Source organism: Scophthalmus maximus, chromosome 6 (genome assembly GCF_022379125.1).
Source record: "Scophthalmus maximus strain ysfricsl-2021 chromosome 6, ASM2237912v1, whole genome shotgun sequence".
Lineage (NCBI taxonomy): Eukaryota > Metazoa > Chordata > Actinopteri > Pleuronectiformes > Scophthalmidae > Scophthalmus > Scophthalmus maximus.
The window spans coordinates 11,630,766-11,652,282 of record NC_061520.1 but is presented as its reverse complement, the minus strand read 5'-3'; the positions used below and the strand labels follow the sequence as shown (position 1 = coordinate 11,652,282).

At 43.7% G+C, this 21,517-nt stretch overlaps 2 protein-coding genes across 2 annotated transcripts in view; one reads left to right on the top strand and one right to left on the bottom strand.

The window, feature by feature from the left end:
• The first annotated feature begins 623 nt into the window (after positions 1 to 623).
• inka1b (inka box actin regulator 1b) lies at positions 624 to 2,957 on the top strand. Its single transcript, XM_035632727.2, has 2 exons — positions 624 to 844; positions 1,907 to 2,957. Exons 1-2 carry the CDS (start codon positions 842 to 844, stop codon positions 2,840 to 2,842), a joined length of 939 nt encoding a protein of 312 aa, XP_035488620.1. The 5' UTR covers positions 624 to 841; the 3' UTR covers positions 2,843 to 2,957.
• A 379-nt stretch (positions 2,958 to 3,336) lies between these two features.
• Positions 3,337 to 21,517, bottom strand: part of uba7 (ubiquitin-like modifier activating enzyme 7) — a 31,675-nt gene continuing 13,494 nt past the window's right edge. Inside the window, exons 21-24 of the mRNA XM_035631518.2 lie at positions 20,711 to 20,902; positions 8,041 to 8,142; positions 6,413 to 6,495; positions 3,337 to 4,545 (exon numbers count right to left, since the gene is read on the bottom strand). Coding sequence (XP_035487411.2) covers positions 4,416 to 4,545; positions 6,413 to 6,495; positions 8,041 to 8,142; positions 20,711 to 20,902 — 507 coding nt within the window. The 3' untranslated portion in view covers positions 3,337 to 4,415. The remainder of the gene's footprint in view (positions 4,546 to 6,412; positions 6,496 to 8,040; positions 8,143 to 20,710; positions 20,903 to 21,517) is intronic.

Genomic DNA, 21,517 nt, shown 5'->3' with positions numbered 1-21,517 from the left:
CAGCATGTTTTGCATTTCAAAACGGCGAATAGGCCGCATATGCATTGCTCAGACCTCAGTGACGGCTGTGAAAGGGTTTATACTCGAGGGACAATGGAGATTATGTTAACATGGCATGGGCCTGTTTACAAATGTCCACAAGGGGGCGACATGTAGATTTCAGTCACAGTGTGACGTCGGTGGCTCAAGAGTGGAGACGGAATCCCCGCGTTTGTCCTGGGCATCTTTTAATGAAGCGGCAGCTTATGCTCTGTACCTTTCTGGAAACTTATAGGAAGAGTTTTTCATACAAATTAAAGTTGTTAGACCATATCAAGTGCAGTTATCATTCTCGGTTACGTTCATTTAATTTGGACACTACATAGATAAGATAAATGAATAAAAGGTTTCCCTCTGTGATAGTTTATTCATTGTTGAATTCAAGTTATCAAATTTCCCAGGTCCAGATGTGGAGTCTCAACGGTGTAGTAGTGGGACACACGATACAGTTACAGTGTGAACCGCTGTGCAGTAATTACACAGGGGAGGGGTATCTCGTTTCAGGCCGCTTGCCATTGGCTGATTGTGCGACGCCCTGCGCTGATTCGCTGCGGAGAAAAGCGCAGCATCGCCAAAATCCGCCGAGAGAGCCTCGTCTGGCTCACAGGAGGGAGGACACACACACACACACAGAGAGAGGGAACTTACCTCTGATCAGCTGCAAACCTGTGGAGTCTCCGAATGCGATGGGATTCATCTAGAACCAAATGCAAAAGTGATAAATGACTGTATGTCAGAAGAAGTGTCCTAGTGGAAGACTGACCCTAAACTTCACCTCACTGCAGACGTTCACTCACAAGCAATGGTAAGTTTTTATTCTCCTTTCTTACCATGTGCTTCCACATATTTGGACATGAATTTGTTTTTGCATTGCAGTGGCTTGATTGTAATTGCAAATTGCTTTGCACAGGACTACCTGAGACGCAGAACATTGAGCAGGCATAAAAGTATTTTCTTTTATGCCCGCTTGAAAAGCCACAGTCAATTCAAACCAAACTGTCCATGTCAAATGTGTACAACTGGGTGAATCACTGCCGCCCCCCCCCCCCCCCACTGTGTGAAGCAGTCGAGGAGAACAGGGCATTTTAAAACCACAGAGGACGACTCTGTGTGTCAGAGAAGTCTCCCTCGGGGGCCAAATGGTTCAGCACCCACAGCTGTGATAACATCATGGCACTGTGGCGTCCTTTACTGGACCAAGCCAAACCAAGGCAGGGCGACGAGGCTGAACACACTCAATATCACTTGTAGAAACGTTTCTACAAGTGATATAAGATTTTGCCTGCACTGATTTCTGTTTATCTGAAGGGTGGAAAATGGTATGATTCGTATATTATACATGATCGTTGTGTAATTCCAAGATGTTGCCGTCATTTCCTGCTTTATAATACAGACCAGTCCACATCCTGTGAGTTGGGGGAGTCCAGAGAGGACAAGCGAGCCTCTGCACACTCCTCCGCGACTCAGCCCGACTTAGTTCAAACTTCCCCTCTAGCATGAGGAGGCAGGGAGAATGTTTTTCCCAGAATAAAATGTGCATCCTGTTCTCGGAGCCATGCCTTTTTCATTCTCTGGGATCACACTGCATGGGATGGTCTCCATAAAGCTGCTCTGAGGTCTGTCAGGAATGCCTCACTGTGTTATATGGTCATAGAGCAGAGTGATCTCAGCTGGTAAAAATCTTATTGGCCCAGTTCTGGAAATAAAACAGGGGGAACTGTTCAGGCCTCAACCAGACCGGCCACACCGCAGCCTAACTGCTCTGTAGTCTGCTGCAAAAGTCGACACCTTACATCTTTTTAAATACAGTCTTTATGTTAATTCTGCCTGCACCACTAAGTCTTTTTGTGTCTGTCTCATTGTGTAGCTGTGTTTAGGGGATTCTACCGACTGCCTCCGGGACCAAGTGCAGTGCGTGATGAGATCCTTGCAGGACCTGAAGCAGACAAGCAGGCCGAGGCCACTGAGTGAACCATGTGTTCGGTCCCTGGCGGCAAAGCGGCTCTGCAAACAGAGGGCACAGCAGGAGCGACTCACTAAGCTGCGCGTCTCTGATGCCAGTGAAGCCAGCACGTACGACTCTGCCTGCTGCCTGGTCAGCCCGCTGGAGGAGGCGGAGGAGGAGGAGGAGGAGCAGCAGGAGCATGAGCGACTGGCACAAGGCTCCCCCAGCAGCGAAAAGAGTGTGGACTTTGACTCGGGTTACTCCGAGGCGTCTTGGCAGGACGAAGGAGTGGTGCTGAGGAGGACCAGGAACGTGCGAGTCTCCTCTTCGGCCTGTCTCCGCACAAACAGAGGACCCTCTTGCCGCATACGTCCCAAGTCAACCTCGGATGCTTGCCTGGAGCGCTGGACCTCGTTCGAGGCCAGTAACGCCGAGGACTGGACAACGTCGCTGCTGAGCCGCAGCAGAAACAGGCAGCCCCTCGTTCTCGGGGACAACAGCTTTGCTGACCTCATAAAGAACTGGATGGACCTTCCAGAGTGTCCCGAGCCCGCACAAATGAAGCCCAGTCGGCGCCTCGCGAAAGACATTTTGGACAATATGCGTAGGAGACTGGCAGGGGTGTCTAAGAGCGTGGAGGTAAGACAGAGGCCGGCAGACGCCACGGGAGCCAGCAGGGATGCAGAGGCTACCAAACGAATGTCCTGCCCTGTGGGACTCCAGGCTCTCAAACCGTTCTTTCACCAGTCCCACACAGGACTGCATCAGCCGGACACTGACTTCTACCAGTTCACTGCTCTCATGAAGACGGGCAGCCGCCAACCCATCATATGCAATGACATCATTGGATACATTTGAGTGATACTGTAACTACGGACTGAGTTTTTAAATTCAGATAAGATGGTTCTATTTTCATAGTTGTGTTTTGTCCATAATGTTGATACGTCTGGAATAAAGGCTTTTTTAATGTGTATTTAATGAAAATGTGTTTTGTTCCCGCCTGAGTTAGAGCAGTTCTAAATGCTGTAAAAGATCTCATTATCTCAGCATCCCCCACTTTGTTGCCTGCAGATCACAACATTTTAAACAGAGACATAAAATGTTGTGTGGATGCCCGCCGTTGACATCAGCGCAGTATTTTGTGTAATGTTTTGAGCTCAATAAGTGATTAAGAGTAAAATAACTTGACAAAGAAATGTAAGAAATATAAATATACAACAGTTATCCACATCACAAGTCAGCAATTGGAAAACAACAAAAACAAACCACAAGGTAACCACATTCAAGTTTTGCGAACCCAGTAAATACAAATAAATTAAAAATATCTTTCAAATCAAAAACACAAGGTTGGGTGTGGTCATCACAGTAAAGTTTATTGTGAACAGAGCCTTTAAAACATGATCCAATTACTTAACATAGTTCCTCGTAAGACACATGTTGAAAACATTATTGGTCAAAAAGCATTGGATCACCAACAGCCTAAATGACACACTTTAAAAGAACGTTTCTAAGAAGTGATGCAATAATTACAGAGAGGATTCACGATACGATTCAAATAGCACGTTAACAATAGTCTATCCTTGTGCGGTTCTGAAGTGAAAGAAATGGTTGATGTTGTGGAAAAGGGCAGGACGTTCATCTTCAAGGACCTTTCATCCGAGGACAGATGGAGGTCCTTGAAGATGAGCTTCTCTGTTCTGACCAGTTCAGGGTTTCTCCATGGAGGAGGCGGAGCGAGGCAGCGGCCGGTACACGTGTGTGTGTGTGTGTGTGTGTGTGGAGTAGGATTTACACAAGACAGCTGTGTCCAGATGGCAAAAGCGCCCTGAACCGTCAAAGCACTGTACCTACTGTGCCAGCTGCCTGGTGTATAACTGCAACCCTCTGCAGCGTCAAGCTCGGCCTGACCCGAATTAGACCTCAAAACTAGTCCAGCGCTGCTCCGCCAGTGCCAGATGATCTGATCATCTAATCCATATGCCCTGGCAAACATCTTCACAACCTCTTTGCGTGACTCCTCATAAGACACATGTAAACAAAAACCAAACGTTTGACGAACAAGACTTTCTAAGGACGTTAGAGATGCTCATGGTTCCTCTTGTGGCAAATAATGATGTGACAGAAAACCCCAAAAGAGGAACTTATCCTTTCGTACATTTTGTAGTATTTTTTGGGAACTTGGCTTAAAGACAAAACAACAGATTAGACAGTGAAATATTCTTATTTAAAGTGTGTCAACAGTTAAAATGATCACAGGATGACAGTGGAGTTATTCAAAGCCCACGTGGAAAGAGAAAAAAGGAATCCTTCTATCTGTGTAAACAACAGCGAAGGCAACACATTCCGATTTGTTGTTAAATGACATGACGTCACAGGAGTGTTGTGTTTGCTTTTCACTGTAACTTTGTGGAAACTTCTTGTCTCAATGGCGTCACAGAAGCAGGTACCTGATCGGAACTGACTCCAAGCACTCATCTTCAGCAAATGAGGGGATCAACTCCAGCATCTTCGTGTGTGGAGGGATATTTTCTTTAGTGATCTTTCTCACCAAGTCAGACACACTGCAAAAAAAAAGATATATATGTATATAGTATATAGATACAGTCTTGTCAGAGTGGACAATGTGAATGACAAATTGAAAAATGTGTGCCCTCATTTTACTGTACATTACAATTTAATTCTAAATTGTGCTCCAATGTCTCATCACCAAGCGACATAAATATCTCCTGTCAGGAGTCGACAATCTTTCACCAGTTGCTTTTTCTTATCAATAAATTCCAGGAAAAGACCAAAACCAACAATGAATGGATCCTAACATATTCAACCGCAGCCTGATATACACTCAGTAAGCTGTTTGTTAGGAACACAGAGCTAAAACTAATGTAGTCTAATACATCAGTCCCATTAGGATGCAGTTTGTGGAGGTGTTAAACTGTACAACATTATGCAGAGAGCAGTTTATGTTATTTAGCCAACAATCACTATAATCTCCTATAAACGGGAAGGAGAAAATAACAGAAACACCTGTCGCTGTAACGCGCTGCGATTCAACAGCATCACGACATCTCCCTAAAACAATTTCGACCAAAACTGAACATTACAACCTTTATGACGCTACCGATTTCTTGTAGAACTATGATGTATTAGACTGCATTACGTTTAGCTGAGTGTACCCAATAAACTGCCAACTGAGTGTAGCTTCTTCATCTGTGCTGTAATAATTTAATATCATTTGAAAACATATTATTGAGTCACACCTCTGGACATAGTCCTTCATTATGATGAACATGGTAACTGTAGTTTAATTAGGGTCAATTTCACATATACTATCCTACGACACCAAATTGACCATCAATCCACAACTTAAAAATATCCCCCCACAGTTTTCTCCTGTTTGAGTAATGTTTACTAAAAACTACAGTGCCCACCAATTAAGAAACAAACAAACCAAATTCATTTAACTATATACAGTATTTGTGAATGGGCTTGGGGCAACGAACAGTGTAGGGGGAAATTATTGAGAGATGGACTAATGCACCATTGGCTTTGGTCTTATCATGGGAATTGCTAATTAATAATAAAAGCAAAAGAATAATAGTGTTTAATGTAACCCAAGTGTTAAAGTTCTACATGCACATTGCAGTGGCCCGACAAAGGAAGCTCGGGGCAGGACGACTGCACAGGAAGTGAGCACTGGAGAGGGCATTTGTCATGTACGGCCTCCTGTCCGCTGCACTCCGCCTGTAGCTTAATCTAACCACAACACCGGCTCCAGCTCCCACGAGACTTGACCATTAAAAACAGAAAAAAAAGGACATGCACGGTCTGTTTCAAGATCAACAAGACGACCTCGCAGCAAGGTTTAAGTAAAGAACGATTAGAATCAACTTTTTCAATTTACCAAGTCATTTATTATCTATAAACTTTCTAAGTAAACTTGATTTCTTTTCTCCTCCTCCTCGAATCAAAACACCCCCGAGGGTGCACGCTCCACCCAGTTCTTCAAACTGATGAGCAGAGGTCACAGCACGAACCATCCGATTCCCTTGGAACACCACAGAGCTTATGAAACGTGCCGTTAATGTGCTGCAATTCCGAACAGGCCTGAACAGCGTGGGCTTTTTCGAACAAAGAAAAAAAACTAAAACGCTTGACACTACTTTAACTCTTTGACGCCTGTTCTCAACAAACATAAGGAAACCTGAGGAGGAGCAGTCTCAATCATCAGTGTTCGGTGATGCACGCGAGTGTGTCAACAGGCTCTCTCCTCACAGGCTCACAGGAAACACCCCATCCTGCCATTAGCCTCTAAACAAACAATGGGAGGCTGCTTATTGTTTTTGTTTACGCGCAATGGGTTGTGGGCAATGTATCGCCCTCAACTGTACATGCAACACTGCACTGTATCTTTGTCTTCAGTGGACGTACCTCAGCTGATGCCGGTCCTCTTGCCCGTTGTATAAGCAAGCTCTTCCGTAGAAGAGGCTGCAGATGTTCAAGTTATACTTTTCCTGCAAAATGACAAATAATTCAGTAAATCTGCAGCACGATATATACATAGCAAGGCATGAACAGAAATGCAAAGAAATGCCTACGCGCATTATGCAGAAGTCATTTCTACAAAGACGGCGAAAGGTTTTGCTCATGACCTGTGGCCTCAAACGACTTCAGCAGTTCAGGAAACTCTGCTCTGTCTCCACAAATAAGCCACGGGGAACGCGGCCAGTCAAAGGTTAAACGAAACCCGGAGCAAATAAGAACACTTGCCAATTTATTTTCCCTCCGCCTCCTCAGAACAAACTCAAGCAGATTCAATAAACCAAATGGCATTTCTTTTTCTTCGGGCAAAAAGGTGTGTGCATAAAAGAATAGACTGGGAGTCACGTCCTCAGACATTTCTGCTCCGGGTAACCTATATTATACAGATACTGTCCTTTGGTGGTATGTATTTGTGAGCTCTTGTCTTCCATCGCAGCTGATACGAAAGAGAAACAAGATCATTTCAGTCAAGTGTCAAAGCAGCCTGGAACAAAGGCTACATCCATACTACTACTGTACGTGTCGGGTTTAAAACTGAAACGATCTCCGGGGACACAAGCGTTTTAGTTACGTATCAGTATTGATCCCCATCCACACTAACATAACAAAACATATATCACGTGAGCATTTACGTACACTGGGCATGTGCCTGCCAGTGTTAACAGGAAGAATATTGTCTACCCCGAAGTCGGTTCGTAGTTACAGAAAAAAATTATAACAAAAACAGCAACAGTGAAAAGTCAGACGAATCATTTCTTTTCTTGAACCGTGGACGAGTCGAAACGGTTACTGACACGGTTTGCGTTCACCGCTGTTGACGAGTCGAGACTTATAAGAACCAATCAGGAAGCAAGTGCGGGTGACTGTGTCATCGTTTCCAAACGCCTCAGTTCTTGCCCGTCCATACTACGATACAGCACCGTCGTTTTCAAACTAAAATGGGGCAAGCAGTGTTTCCAAACATTTCTGTTTTAGGCGTAGTGTGGATAGGAAGCGTAAACTTAGCAGCTGTGATGTACTTTAAAACAAAAATGTAGTAATAGTAAAAGTGGTAGTGTGGCCAAAGTATGGATTTATCAGAAATTATGTCATGGTTAGGGTTAGGGCTAACCCTAGCATCATATTTACTTAGAAGATCAAATCACAACAGTCCTGACATGATAATCTACTCATCTTATTAACCTCGTTCTTCTGTGTATACTTCATAAAATAAAACATTTTGTGCATTTGTCTGAATTTGTGTCAATTTACCCATCTAAGCACATCAAATCTAGATTTTGAAAGGAAAAGTTTGAGTTTCTTTCCCTTTCATTCCTTCTTTCTTCCTCCATGATGGTAGAAAAGACTCCTTCAAGTTGTAAATGGTAGGTGTGAAGTGGTCAGCCCTTTAAGACAATGGGCATTGTGTGCAATGGAAGAAGGTGAACAAGTTTAAGTAAGTAAAATGCACGCACTCAGTGGCACGGGGTGTGAAGAAAGTGTGTGTTTCCTGTCCGAGAGGAATAAGGAGGTCGTACCTTGATATACTGCAGCAAATCACCCAAGGTCATTTCCTGCTGATCGCCGCATCTGCCCTCCACACGGAAGTCATCCCACAGGGTGTATGTCTCTCCTGCGACCTGCCGATGGACATGTTACATACGCCAACGCACGCACACGCACACGCACACACACACACACACACACACACACACACACACACACACACACACACACACACACACACACGGTCGACAGATGAAGCACCACTTGCTGTGAGGGATGTGCAGAAAATGTTTGGGTCCACAACAAGAGTGTTGGACAGTCACAGACAGAGAGAATGCATTTTTCATCACTGTGTCACAAAGCGCCGGAGAACAATCAGCAGCCCCCTGAGCGCTGCAGCAGAGACCCGGAACGAGCGGCCATGCGGTCAAGAAGCTGCTTCCTCACATATGATGGAGAGACTTTTGCTTTTCTTTTCGTTTTTCAAGTTTTTCTTAGGTGAGACTTACTCACTCCTTCACAAACCAAAACAAAAAGTGTTTGTGTAATTTGGGGCAGATGATATGAGTGCGAAGCTTCCAGCGTGTGGCTCATAAAACCTGCATCTAACTGAATATGTGTTGCTCTAGGCGGTGAAATAACAACACAGGAATTTTTCCAGACACCTTGCCAGGTTGCACTTCAAGTAGCTGAAGTTTGAACTCTGAGGGTTAGCTTCGTTCAGAAGTTTCTGCTCGTCTTTGGGACTGTGTCAAAGGCGATCGCCTGAAATAAAAACAGGGGTTGAAAGTCTGTTTCTGTAGTAGCAGCCCAACCATCCGGACACATGTATGGCTAAAAAAATAGTTTAAAAAAATACATATTTTATGGTAGAGACTTCATTAACTATTGACACACATCACAGTGTGTAAAATACAAAATTTTTGTTAATTGCAGGGTCTTGAACTTTAAGGATTTGCTTTATATCTTTATTTAATGATATTAAATATAGTACTTGGACATAAACCAGAAAACTGAAACTGAAACTCTGACCTGGTGCTGACTTTCAAGGTAATCCATCTGGTCGCTGTCAACATTAAGTAAATACTAGAAATGTTAACCTCGTGGTGCTGGGGGAGGACTCAGCGATCTCCCAATTCAAATGGATACGTCGTGGCGGTGACCAGGACCGTCTGCACAAACTAGTTCATTCAGTGCTAGAGTGGTGGTTTGACGCAATGATAAGTGTTTTCCTAGGCAGTAGGTGGAATGCATTTGATACATCAAGACCTTATGACGAAAGAAGTGAGATCACAGAGTCTTGTGAGTCTGATAAACACAGTCATTCATTGAAATAAGCCCACTTACACTTGTAACACAGCTTTTCTCCTGCCTCAGGCTCCACTGTCTCCCCGCCGCACTGACGTCATACCCCTCATGAGATCAGATGTTAGGATGGACCTTGGATGACCCTGCATCATCCAAGTAACTTTGACCCCCCTAGCTCTGCATTCATAAACACAGTTTGCTGTTTCTCCTGCCACTGGATAGATTTTGTCACAGGATACCATGTATTTACCGTCAACATCAAAATGCAGACATGTAAGTAAAACTCATAACCTGACATGAAAGGGGCCAGGGTTCCTCATGTGCAGAAAATGTGCAAACAAGAATTTGCTTGGATGAACCTGCTTGCACGGGCGCTGTCTGGCAAGTTGCGAAGAGCAAAACTTGGCTCGACGTGCAAATACCAAAAAACTCCAGCTAAACCTGGGTCCAATTATCTCTGCTCCGGCAGCCAAGGGGAACTTTCTGACTGGCCCTCACAACTCCCACCGCTCGTGGGGGGATTGGGGCTACGGAGACACACTTGAGGCAACCTTCTCCTGAAGTCTGACGGGGTGTCTCGGTCCATTGTCCCAGTTTTGCAGACAAAGCACGTCTTGTTTGTGAGATGCATGTCTTACCCCTGGTCATGTTAGCTTCTTGAATTCTTATGCTTTGATTCAAACCGTCAATGGGCAGAACACAACCCGAGGCTCCAAAGCATTCGTTTTAAATGATCTCATTGTTGGACTGCAAAAAAGGGACCTTGTGTTTTTGTGGTCTCATGCTAGGGATTTTCATGAGTGCTTTTTTACGCGTAGATGCTCAATTCACACAATGCAAAGTGAGCTTGCAGGCTATTTTCACTCCGTCACCTCCCTTCCGCTCTCCCTCATATCTGTCACACAACTCTGACAGGAAACCGAAGCCAATCAACTGCCCGGCCAGGACACATGCAGAGTGACACACACTCTGCAACGCTACAGCAGGGGAGAGAGAAAAAAATGAGCAAGAGAGCCAAACTGGCAGCTGGAAACAATTATAAAATGGTTTTCCCACAAGCGAAAAACAACAGTATCTCTTTGTCATGGAACTTCCACAATAAAAAAACATAAATGCCCCAACAAAAAAGTTCTCGCTGCGGAACGACAGATGTGGCGCAGAGAGTTTGTCTCGGAGAGCAACGTTAAACAAAATGACCAGCTTGGAAACCGATACAAAACTCTGCTTCACTGCAAGGCCATATGCAATTCTCTGTAATATATGATATAAATATATTGCATAATATGACACAAGTCCAATCTATTATTTTTGGGCAAGGTTGTCTTAAGGTTAGAGTGTAGAGTTACTGTCTGAGAGGTCACCTGTTGTCCTAACAACACGTGCAGTTGACAAATCTGTTCCAAGTGCTGCTCGACGACGTCCATTCACTGCTTCACAAAAATCTGCTTGAACTTAAGGCTGTGACTTTTGAGATGGCTCATGTTAAATGCAATAAAAAAGATCATGAAAAAACGCTGTGTCTGCGGATCCGGAGGTCTGTTTGGACATAAAGCAGAGCCGGTGGTCAGGATCCCCGGGTGGTTGGACTGCGCCGAGCGTGGACTTCAGAGGATGAGGACGAGACAAACGGCCACTTCATGGGTCTGAGTGGAATAAAGCCACAGCGGTTGACGTATAAGTTGATCCTCTGTCTGCTCTGCAGTTGGAGGACAGCCAAATCTCTCATCTGCTCCACATATTGTGGTCCTGATTATAAATGGAGCTTTAAACTTCCCCCTAGAACATGACACAGCTGGTCTTTCCAAAACAATAAAGGCACAACAACATTTTAGGATTTTAACTGCTTCCCTACTGATAATCACCAACTGTATCATTTAAATGTATGTAATAGTTACACAAATAATGTGAATGTTTAGTAATGAATCACTTAAATGCTCAAATCCTTATTTTGTCAATCCCCTTATTCTCATCCATTTGCCCTGAAAATGAGACCAATTTCAAAATATTCTACTGCCCTTAACAAAATCCAAGTTTGTCTTGTTGTTTTTTTTTAAAATCAAATCAAATTCTTCCAAATGTTCTGTCATTATCTCTGGATGCCATACCATGCATGTGATAGGTCATTCAGCCTTCTGCACATGTTCCCTGTTCACATGTCAAGTTATCATCTTACATGTACAGCCAAAAAAAAAGGGATGCTTCCTCTTGTTGACAGGACGTTTGGCAAGCTCCCCTGCTCTTCCTGAAAAATCTTAAAGTAAACAGTAGTACAGCTTCCAGGGGGAAAAAACGTAATAAAATTTGAATCCTAAAATAGTAACACACAGTACCAAACACACGTACACCTATCACAATTCAAGTTTTCTAGTTCTAAGACAGTTCTACTTTACAGAATTAAATAATCGAAAGGTCATAAAAATCTGGCTTTTCTTTTTTGTAATTTGCAATGAGCCACAGCTCGGTCTGAGAATCTCACCATCGTCGTCTGGATCCACCATCACACAACTTCACATTCACAGTGATTGTTCACATACTTTCATGTTTATGGTTGTAACTACATTATTTTTTTCATTTTTCTCCCCAGATCCCTGAAAACTAGAGACCCCACACTGGACAGTTAACAATAAACAATCTGATAGACAATAAGCTGTCATATGATAACTTCTGATTGATAGTAGCCTCTGTCTGCAGATATACTGTACGTGAGCACATGAGAATGTAGTGCAGCCAGAGGAAGTTCAGCCGAGTCAACCTGATAAGGGGGTAGAATGAATCCCAGCGTGATTGTGGTTCCCTTCAGGGAACATAATCAAGCTGGTTTGCTTTGCAGAGGTTACTGCATTTGGAGTGTAACTCTAATATGAGTTTTCAATCTTGCCCTGTAAGACAATGGAGCATTTTTGGACACAGGAAGCAGGGATCAGCGGGCGAACTTGGATAAGTTCTCCTCCCTGCAGTCTGCCGAGGCACGCTCCTGCCTCGGCGTCATTATCTGGCCACAATCCCAACAGTGGAAACATTTTTACAACCGGCTGTGGCTAGAGGCCTGCTTCTTCAAAGGCAACTCTTTTTCTTTGGAGGGCTTCAAAGTGAGCTTTAGCTGAGGCAGATGGGGGATCTGTGTGGTCCTTTGGGATATTTTCATCTTAATCTCTTTTAAGACATTTGTAGACAACCAGGTTACTTTTTAAAAAGGCCTCCTTACCCTAGTTTAGTCCTCAACCACAGTCTCAAAGTCAAACAGGATTTCATATATGCTAGTGATCCTGCAGACTACTATAAACAATATACAATATATCGCAGTACATCAAGGTATAAAGCACGGTTATGTACTGGGAAAATAGTGAACATTCTGTCTATCTACGAGTTTATCCACAAGGATGCTGAATCAGGAGCAACTGGACTTGGTTGTAGTTTTGTAGTCTTTTTTGCTGGGTTGAACGTAATCAAAGCCACACCTTATGCAACATCTCTCTACAATCTTTTAAAAATGAGCTGGAATGTTATCCTCTTTTGTATTCACGACAGCATTACATAGAGCCATAATGTCAAAACACAGGCACAAACAAAGGCAGAAAAGGTTTCACACAACTACTGCATTTACTGGAAGAATAAGTGGACAATCAATTTCCTCTTTTTTTTTTCGTGTTGACTTCACAGCCATCGATACACCTTCCTTTACGTCACACCTACAGCACAGCGCCAACAGTGATGCGCACAGAGACACAGCCAATCGCATCACAACATCAATGGATGGAAGCTCACAGCTGTGTATGGTCTGCAAGGTCACCCGGGTGCCCTGCAACTCTGTCTGATGGGACTGTGCGTGTTGCATTGACCACAAAGCAGTTGAAAATCATATATCATCGCAAAAATAACACTCAGGGACGCCGCTGACGACTTGGCCCTTTCGTCTAGTTCAGTAACTTGTTACAAAATTGTGGAAAAACAGTAAATTCTCCAGACATTTTCCGTACCTTTTCCTGGCTACCCGCGTTGTAAAATGTCCGTAAAGTGTCCGAATGAGCCCATCTGAGGATACAGCAGGAACATCTCTGTAAGAATCAGTGAGTGGGCGTTCTACCCGCAGGCGCCACCCCTCGCCAGAATGTTCCAGAAATGTTCCTGCTGTTGCAAACGCGTCTGCACCGGAATATCTCCTGCTGCGTTTTTCATATGTGAACAACAAACTCCGGAAAATGTCCTAACCCAATTTTATCCAGACAATTTCGGGAGTTTAATGTCTTAATGAAAACGTCTTGAGAGAGAAAGCCTTCCGGCTTCCCGTTTGCTCATCAGCTGGATGCTACGCTTTATATAGATTTATATATAGATGGTTTGATGCATCTGAAAATGTATCATGTCCTGTATCAGCATGAGCAGTAAAGCTAGCTCGGTCTGTTTCTCACTCAGTATTCTCTGCCTCCAGCCCAGATAACATACAAATATTTCATCTAATCTAATCTGGATTAAACTACTATCATACTCATAGTAATAACAGACGTGTATCCTGTTTGGAGGCAGATGAAGAGTGATCAGAAAATGATGTTGTGGTGCAGAGAAAATGACCCAAGTGGGGAAAGTGGTTTAAGACTTTTTGATCTTCAGGAACATGTTTGTTTGTGTTTCCCTTTTTTTTTTTTTTTTTACAAAGGGACAACCGCACTGTCATGTTAAAAAGTGCCCTTTGTCCGTGTCATCTGCTACCTGATCACCATTGATCAGCACTCTCTTTGGACTGCAACGGAGAAACAGATGGCTGGGACCTCCAACTGTTCACTCCAGCCCTCTGCAATTATGTGCCTAGAACCCCAGAGAATTGACACAGAACACCAGTCTTACACTTTGCCTATATAACAAATAAAAAAAACAGGCCAATCCGTAATAAAGATAATGCATATACAAGACTGTTAACTGTATGTTTTGAATGATGACTTGCGATATGCTGGCGGTGTGCAGGGTGGAGGAGGAGCAGGAGCCGCGGCTCATACAGAGTATGCAGACACTTCTCAGGACAGTGCCGAGTTTGACACAGACCGAAATCAGCCCGTTGCTGCTGAAAGGCTTCCATTGACGTGTAAAACAGCAAACAGAATCTCAATGGGATTGTCTTTCAAATGAGAAGATAACAGCTCTCCACCTGACTGAGAATGACCTGGGGCAGAGGGTCTGAGTCAATAAAAACGCTCTTCTCGCAAATGGGCCACTGACACGCCGGAGCCTGCAGAGGCACTCAAACAGTAGGTTTCTGATAGCCGTTGCAGTTATGGAGCCACTGATTATCATTAACGTGTCTCAAAGTGATGCATGTGATGGTCCAAACACAAGGATCCTGAAATGTGGGAGCAAGTGCTTTTACAATTTCTAATAAATGTAAGTTTCTTATTCCATATTCCTTATTCAATGGATCAGATATATACTTCAATGGAGTTATGCACTTTTTAAACAGACGATTAGTGAAGTCTTGTTTACGTACCTTTACATACGCTATTATATCTACAAATACGTCACTGACAAGTATCAATTCGACATCAGCATATAGCTCAGCTAACTGTGATCAATGTGCCCTTTGGTGCTACATCCCACATTGTACCATTGATCAGCTGCTTTACTAATCAAAGGTCACACTCCGTGGTCATGTGGTGTAATGCAGTATGGAAAGATGTAACTCTTCCAAGGATTGGTCACCGGAGCAAGTTATTGATATCCGAAAATCAATATGATGTCCAATTGTTGTCAGCAGCTAATAGGCTGTTACGTTATCTGATATTGGACACAAACACGTAACAGACACATGAGAATTCCACATAGCTCACTGGGCAATGAGCACTGCTTTCAGACATGCGCTGAAGTCTGGACATTTCCTGGAATTTTCCTGCCAGCCCCCTTGTCAAATTTCCGGAAAATGTCAGTGAGCCCATGTGAGAATACAGAAGGGAAATCTCTGCTGTTATGAAACCATATTTGTGAAGATTGTAAAATTTTCTGTTACACATTTCAGGTACAACCTTCCATTACGTAAGTGTAGCTTTGAATGATTGACTGCGTGCCAAGAACTGCAGGGCGGCAGTTTTACTACTTGTAAATCATAGTTCTTTTTTTAAAATTACAGGTCTTCGATAAAAGACAGAGGAACACAAGCAGGCTTCTCACTCCGAGCTGTATATTAAAGGCTGGAATGATACTTGTTACTGCCAGATTTTCTAAGATGTTGGTTGCTAATTTTAAAAAAAAACTGCTGCCTCAAGCTTAATTTCTGGTATTTCATGTATGTAAAAAGACCTAAAATACGTAATCAATGGCTTCTTATCGTGCAATAAGACTGACACTAAAGCGGCATGGCCAAAAGTAAAAGTAGCAAATGTAGTTGGCGTCAGCGACATGTCCGCAAGCCTCTGGAATCCCGTCTTTGAAGAGTTCACACAAGGCGATTGGCGACAGCCATCCGAAAGTCTCAAGTTTGGCAGGCCAGCTGTGCCGGGGGGGGGGGGGGGGGGGGGGGGGGGGATGCCCTTTTAATACTGTGAATGCTTTTTATTAGGAAAAAAAGCCATTTTATTGAGACTCCTCCACAATGTTCAGAGGTCAGGGTCAACCACAGAGCGGTGCCTCTGAAGCAGATTGAGATTCACTGCCTTGCTCAAGGACCCTCACAGCTTCAGAGTCAACACAAAGGTCTGAACCCTGAGCTCACCTGTTGAAATTAGGGCAGTCGTTCTCAGCAAAACCCATCCTGTTATTGTGCTTCTCATTAAAGACTCTGGCCTTAGGTCTTCAAATATGGATGAGATGAGGAGATAAGATTGAGGATGATATGATAAGAGCTGCTACCAAATCCCTCTGGCTCTTTAATTTGGCCCAATAGGGAGCATGCGTGTTGAGGCCAGTTATAAGCCACATTGCATCGGCTACTGACTAAAAGATCTGGATAGAGGGCTTTTATCTAAATTACCTCATATTGTCTCCCAAGAGTTTGAACCCTCGTCTGATCTGGCCTGTCTGATTTTACATTGAATAAACAACCTGTGTATCGTCATAAGTTGTTGATGACATTAGATGATCGTGAATAAAAGGGGGCAAAAGAAGAGCAGTAACGGAACATAAGGCCAAATACACAATACCACACCACCGACAAAAAAACCCTGTGGAAAACAACAGAAGGCACAAGCCGTCTATGTTGATCACAGATTACTCATTATCCCGTGAGCACTATTCATGTCTGGGTCTTGAGTTACAAACTGCACAATGCAGCTCCATGCCGCGGTTCCCGGAGGAGTACTAAGAGCCTTGGATCGTGTTCACCCTGTGTCTTTACTGGCGCAGTCCAAGGAAACCAACGCAGATTTAACCACATGCAAGGTAAATCTCCCCCTTTGTTGCTCTCTGTCCCTCTCTAAGCCAGTCCCTGATATTTGTGTGACAGATGTGTGACCTCCAATTATTTAAGTGCTCAAATCACAAATCAAGGAGCTGCAGGTTTTTGCCGTCTACATGCAAACCAACATATAACCACCCTGTATTGAAAGACTTTGCAAAAGTGCCAGCATAGCTTCCTCTCAATTTATGATTGTACATGGAGAAAACAAGATATCAAGTAGACTTCTTTCTTTACCTGAGCAAGTTGTGAATGCAAAGTTACTAAAAAACAGAGCATGGAGCAGATGAACACAAAATCCCTGCCTCCCCCTGGTGCTCCACAGACCACACGGCAACACCTCACAGTGCTCTCTGGGAAATCTGGTTTCAATACATTGCTTCCTGTGAAGGCAGGAAATAGACGTCATTTCTGCAGGCATTAACAAAGAACCAGTGTGAGCGTTGACCTTGGAGTGGCTTCCCTGAGATCAGGAGCCTTGCCTCCAACGCTGCTAATTCAATTAGAGAGTGAAAGGGCACGTTGGGGAAGAGGGGCACCACGGGAGCGTGAAAGGGCACAACGTTAAGACCAGGGTGTGGAGGGTGTGTGCACAGACACAGAAGAGGGAGTATTTCCATGGCACACAATAAGCAGGCAGCCCAGCTGACAAGTAGAGGCTGCACATAAACGGGTATGTGTTGGGCAACCTCCTGGAGGGGTTGAGAATGGCGCTATTTAATACCCAGCCGAACATGTCCTCCTCTGTCCTGCCCTCGGGGGATGTTTCTCTGTGTTTTTACTGAGGCTGCAGCTCAGTTACAGCCGCAGCAGTGCAACACTCATTAATCTTTGCTGCTCTTGAAATATCCTTTAATGTTCTGAGAGGTTTTGTTTTCTGCAATAACACGACTGTCTGCACTGCCTACGGTCTGTAGCGAACCTAGGCCCAATTACTGTAAAGCTCTTCTCCAAAGACTTCCTTTTTCCTCACCAACAAGTCACTTTTTCCTGACTTCTGTTTGGTGCTGGGCAGCTGCTGGAAGCAAAACTGATGGGAATAGTGAGAGTGAAGCGAAACAAGAAGTTGTAAAGTTATGAAACCAAATCAATGAGCTGGAAGTCACTAAAATGCTTAATAGAGATTTGACCCATTCATTAGCGCAGTTATAAATAACTGGAACCTTACATTATATCATTGTCTATGTGTCTTTTGATGGATATGTAATGATGTCTATGCAGATTTTGTGCAAGTATTTCAAGCCATTTTAGAGATTTTCTTCTCTGGGAGCTCGCAAAACTTTCGTTCCTCCTCTAATGGCATGTGCCTCGGTTCCCCAACTGAAGAACGTAAACACAGGGAGGAAAAAAATGATACTAAAGAGTCGCAGAGCTGAGCAGACAAGGACAGCCTCCCATTTGTTTACATATTTCTGCCACCATACGGAAAACCGCAGCAGCAGCGGCAGCAGCAGGGGGAAACCAGAGGAACTTCCTATTTTGGGAAACAGCTGCATTAAAGCAACAATTTCTGGAAAAGATTTGGTGGGAGAACGTGCAGTCATTTCCTTTAGGTATAGTCTGAGTAAAGCAATTATGGTCCACAGCCTCATCTAAAACCCTCTTTTTCAAAAACCCTCAATCACAACAATCATCTCACTAACATATTTTTCTTCCTCAGGGTTGGCACAGTCCCGGTCACATCACGATGACTGCCAAACTTCTAGACAGAGCTATTGATCTGGTACACTTTTGACAAACACTGGGTGGGCCACCGGTACTACCAGTGAGACGTGAGCGTTGTTACTTGATATTAATGAACTGAGGCTGATCTCGTGAAGGGGTGAAGTCTAAGTCATGGCAAATGAAAAGGGAGCTCTTGATAGTGCACGTCTGATCAGTGATATTCAACAGCTGCACGTCTGCAATTGCTTTGAAAGCTGTCTAATAAAACCTCTGATCTTAGGGGAATTAGAGAGATAAGAGAGTATTAATAGGCATTTTGCTTTTCTTTCCGAGGGGTCATTTCTGCAATTTTAAAGAATTTATATTTGCATCCCTGATTTTTTAATTGACACATTTCAGCGAGACCAAAATGGATGCAGGATTACTGTATCCTTATAGTTCTTCCACATCATGTTATCCCTTTCTTTGATGAGATCATGTCTAGACCTTAAGTCGGACGCAGGAGATCATTGGAAATGAAAGTATATTGCTTTAACATATTTTATTAAACATAGCCCAGGAAGCAACAGAGAACATGGGCCTTTGGCTCTTGAATGAAACATGATTGCATATGGCATATCGTTGAAATGTTTTTTTTAATGAAACTGGATTTCTGGTAGCAATATTTAACATAAAAAAGAGCTCATGGGTGGACATGTAATGGGCAACATATATTATAGATCATATACCATAAAGCCAACATACCGTATAAGCAGAGTTGGCACAGTGCAGGTTAAGCATATTTATGATCAACTAATGTCAACTAATAATACTTGCCTGCCCTTTTTATGGGATGGAAACGGTCTGGAATCACTTCTCACTTTGCATGTAAACTCCAACAACCGAAGCCATTTGATTCGTAACTCTGACCGTCTCCCTCTGAAATGGTGGAAGGGTTGGCAGCCCAGCCAACTACCCCTCTCCTTTTCGCTATGTGAGTAAGAGCACCCGCACATGTGCTCCTCATTTTCTAGTGCCTTCCAAAATTCGACTCTCTAAGATTTGCCCCTGACTCCCCGAACACTGACCTTGAGTCTCAGCCAGGCCTTTTTTTCCACCTCTGGTGGCGTCCCTGTCTCCTCTGCTGAATAGCAAAATGCTTAAAAGCTGATGCTGCATCACTTTGTGCCTCAGTGAAAAAGCATGGGTCTAATGTCCTCCCATCCCTCTGACTGAATGATTCAACACTCGAGCATAAACCCTCTGGCTGGGATGATGTCAGGTACTCTGTCTGTGTGACATTCACTGAGTGGATCCAATGTTCCACGCTGCTCGGGCCAATGTTGTTCTTAGTCCGGCAAAAAGACAGGGAAAAAGAATTATACAAATGTGTGGAAACACTTCCACTGACCAAGTGTACAGGCAACAACTGTTAGAACACCAGGGTCTTTGTAGCTAAATAAGAGTAAAATAACCTGGAACTTCAGAACTGCACTGAAAAGCCCCAGCTGCCCCTGTCATCACAGCCGTCTGTAATGCAGCTGCAGCAGTTCTGCCTGTAACCAAAGCTGAAACCAGACCTACAGTGTCTCAGAGCCCCCCGCCATAGCACCCTCACGTCCTGCGGGACGGAGTTACCCCACTCGCTGACCCCCATTGACCCCTGTCTGTCAGAGGTTCAATACCCTGAGTGAGAAAGCTGGGGGGGGGGCGGCAGCTCCAGTGTCCGATTCCCTTCAGAGGCGAGATATCGAGGGACACGCAGTCAGGCCTGTGACGCGGCAGCAAAATAATCTGACTGGATATCCTCACAGACTTGACCTAAAATGTGACCCCAGGATTTGCCTGGCTGGTAGCCATTTTAAGTTTGTATTTTAAAGCTGTACAGCATAATGAACCTAGTCTGACCTCAAACATCAGGGTCAACTGGATCCTAGAGGACTCTGTCTTTCAAGAATAAATTCCTTCCTCTGTGCTTTGAATTGACTTAATTTGTACAAACACAGAAGCAGACATTTGTGCCTTACCTGCACGGAAATGGCCAGAGGATTGTAAACAGCCGGCTAAAGACTTGACTTATATGCACGAGATTGGGAGTTAGCAGTGGTCTCTCCCTCTGAGAGCACCGATTCATGACTTAATGCTCTCCAGCGAGAGGGGAAATAGGTAAGCCTACAAAGGACTCGACAGATTTATCCCCAAAGTAGAGAGGCTTAAATTATGAATGCATATACAGTAAAAGTCTTTCAGGCTGTACCGAGTGCCTTACTCAGGTCCTGTAGGCGACCGACTGCTTCATAGATCACAACTTTAAACGGCCCACAATCACTGAGCGTAACTGAACATGGCTGTGGGTTCACAGAGCTGTAACTCACCTGGAACTGCCGGGGTTTGTTCGGCAGGCACTGAACAATGCGCTGGAAAGCCAGGCAGATGTAAGATGTGCAGTAACAACTGATATCCTGGTGACCCAGCACCAGTTTATACAACTCCAGGCACATCAGGCCTGCCACTGAGGCTGTGGTTGTCGCTATGGCAGGGATGATCCGTCCAACAATGCGCTTACTCTGTGGAGACAAAGAGAAAATGACTTTGTAAATGTACCATAAGTTAGTGTACAGCTGGAGAGGAATGTAATGTTGTCATTTGTATGAAGATGTATGTTTGTATGTTTCAATTTAACTACAATTTTGCTCCACTGTTTGTATTTTACAGCTCAAGTCCCTAGAAAACTCTTTTACCAACTCAAAAACATTACTGCAATTGTTAACACACAAATGAATTTAGTTTGTTCAACCTAAAGTAAACAAGTTAGGACAATTGAAAACTTTAAATTTGAAAAACTACATCCATTTGTTTTAAATTGGTAAACAATTTTCCTTTTTTCTGTGAACTTTGGAGTTTTCGGATTTGATTACAAAACATACAATCAGCTAATAAAATAACATTTTATATTGTTATGTTATGTATTGTTATAAATGAAACTTCTCAACAGTACTATCAAGTAGCAAACTATAGCTCTAATATGTTAGAAATCCCTGCATTGAGTTATATGATACTGTATAAAACTGTCAGGGATCCTTCTGCTCTATACTGAGGATCTGGACCTTTGATACATCAAGTACATGTAGCTGCTTCTTATCCTTGAATGCAGGGCATTTTTCCTTGAGGTATTGTAAACA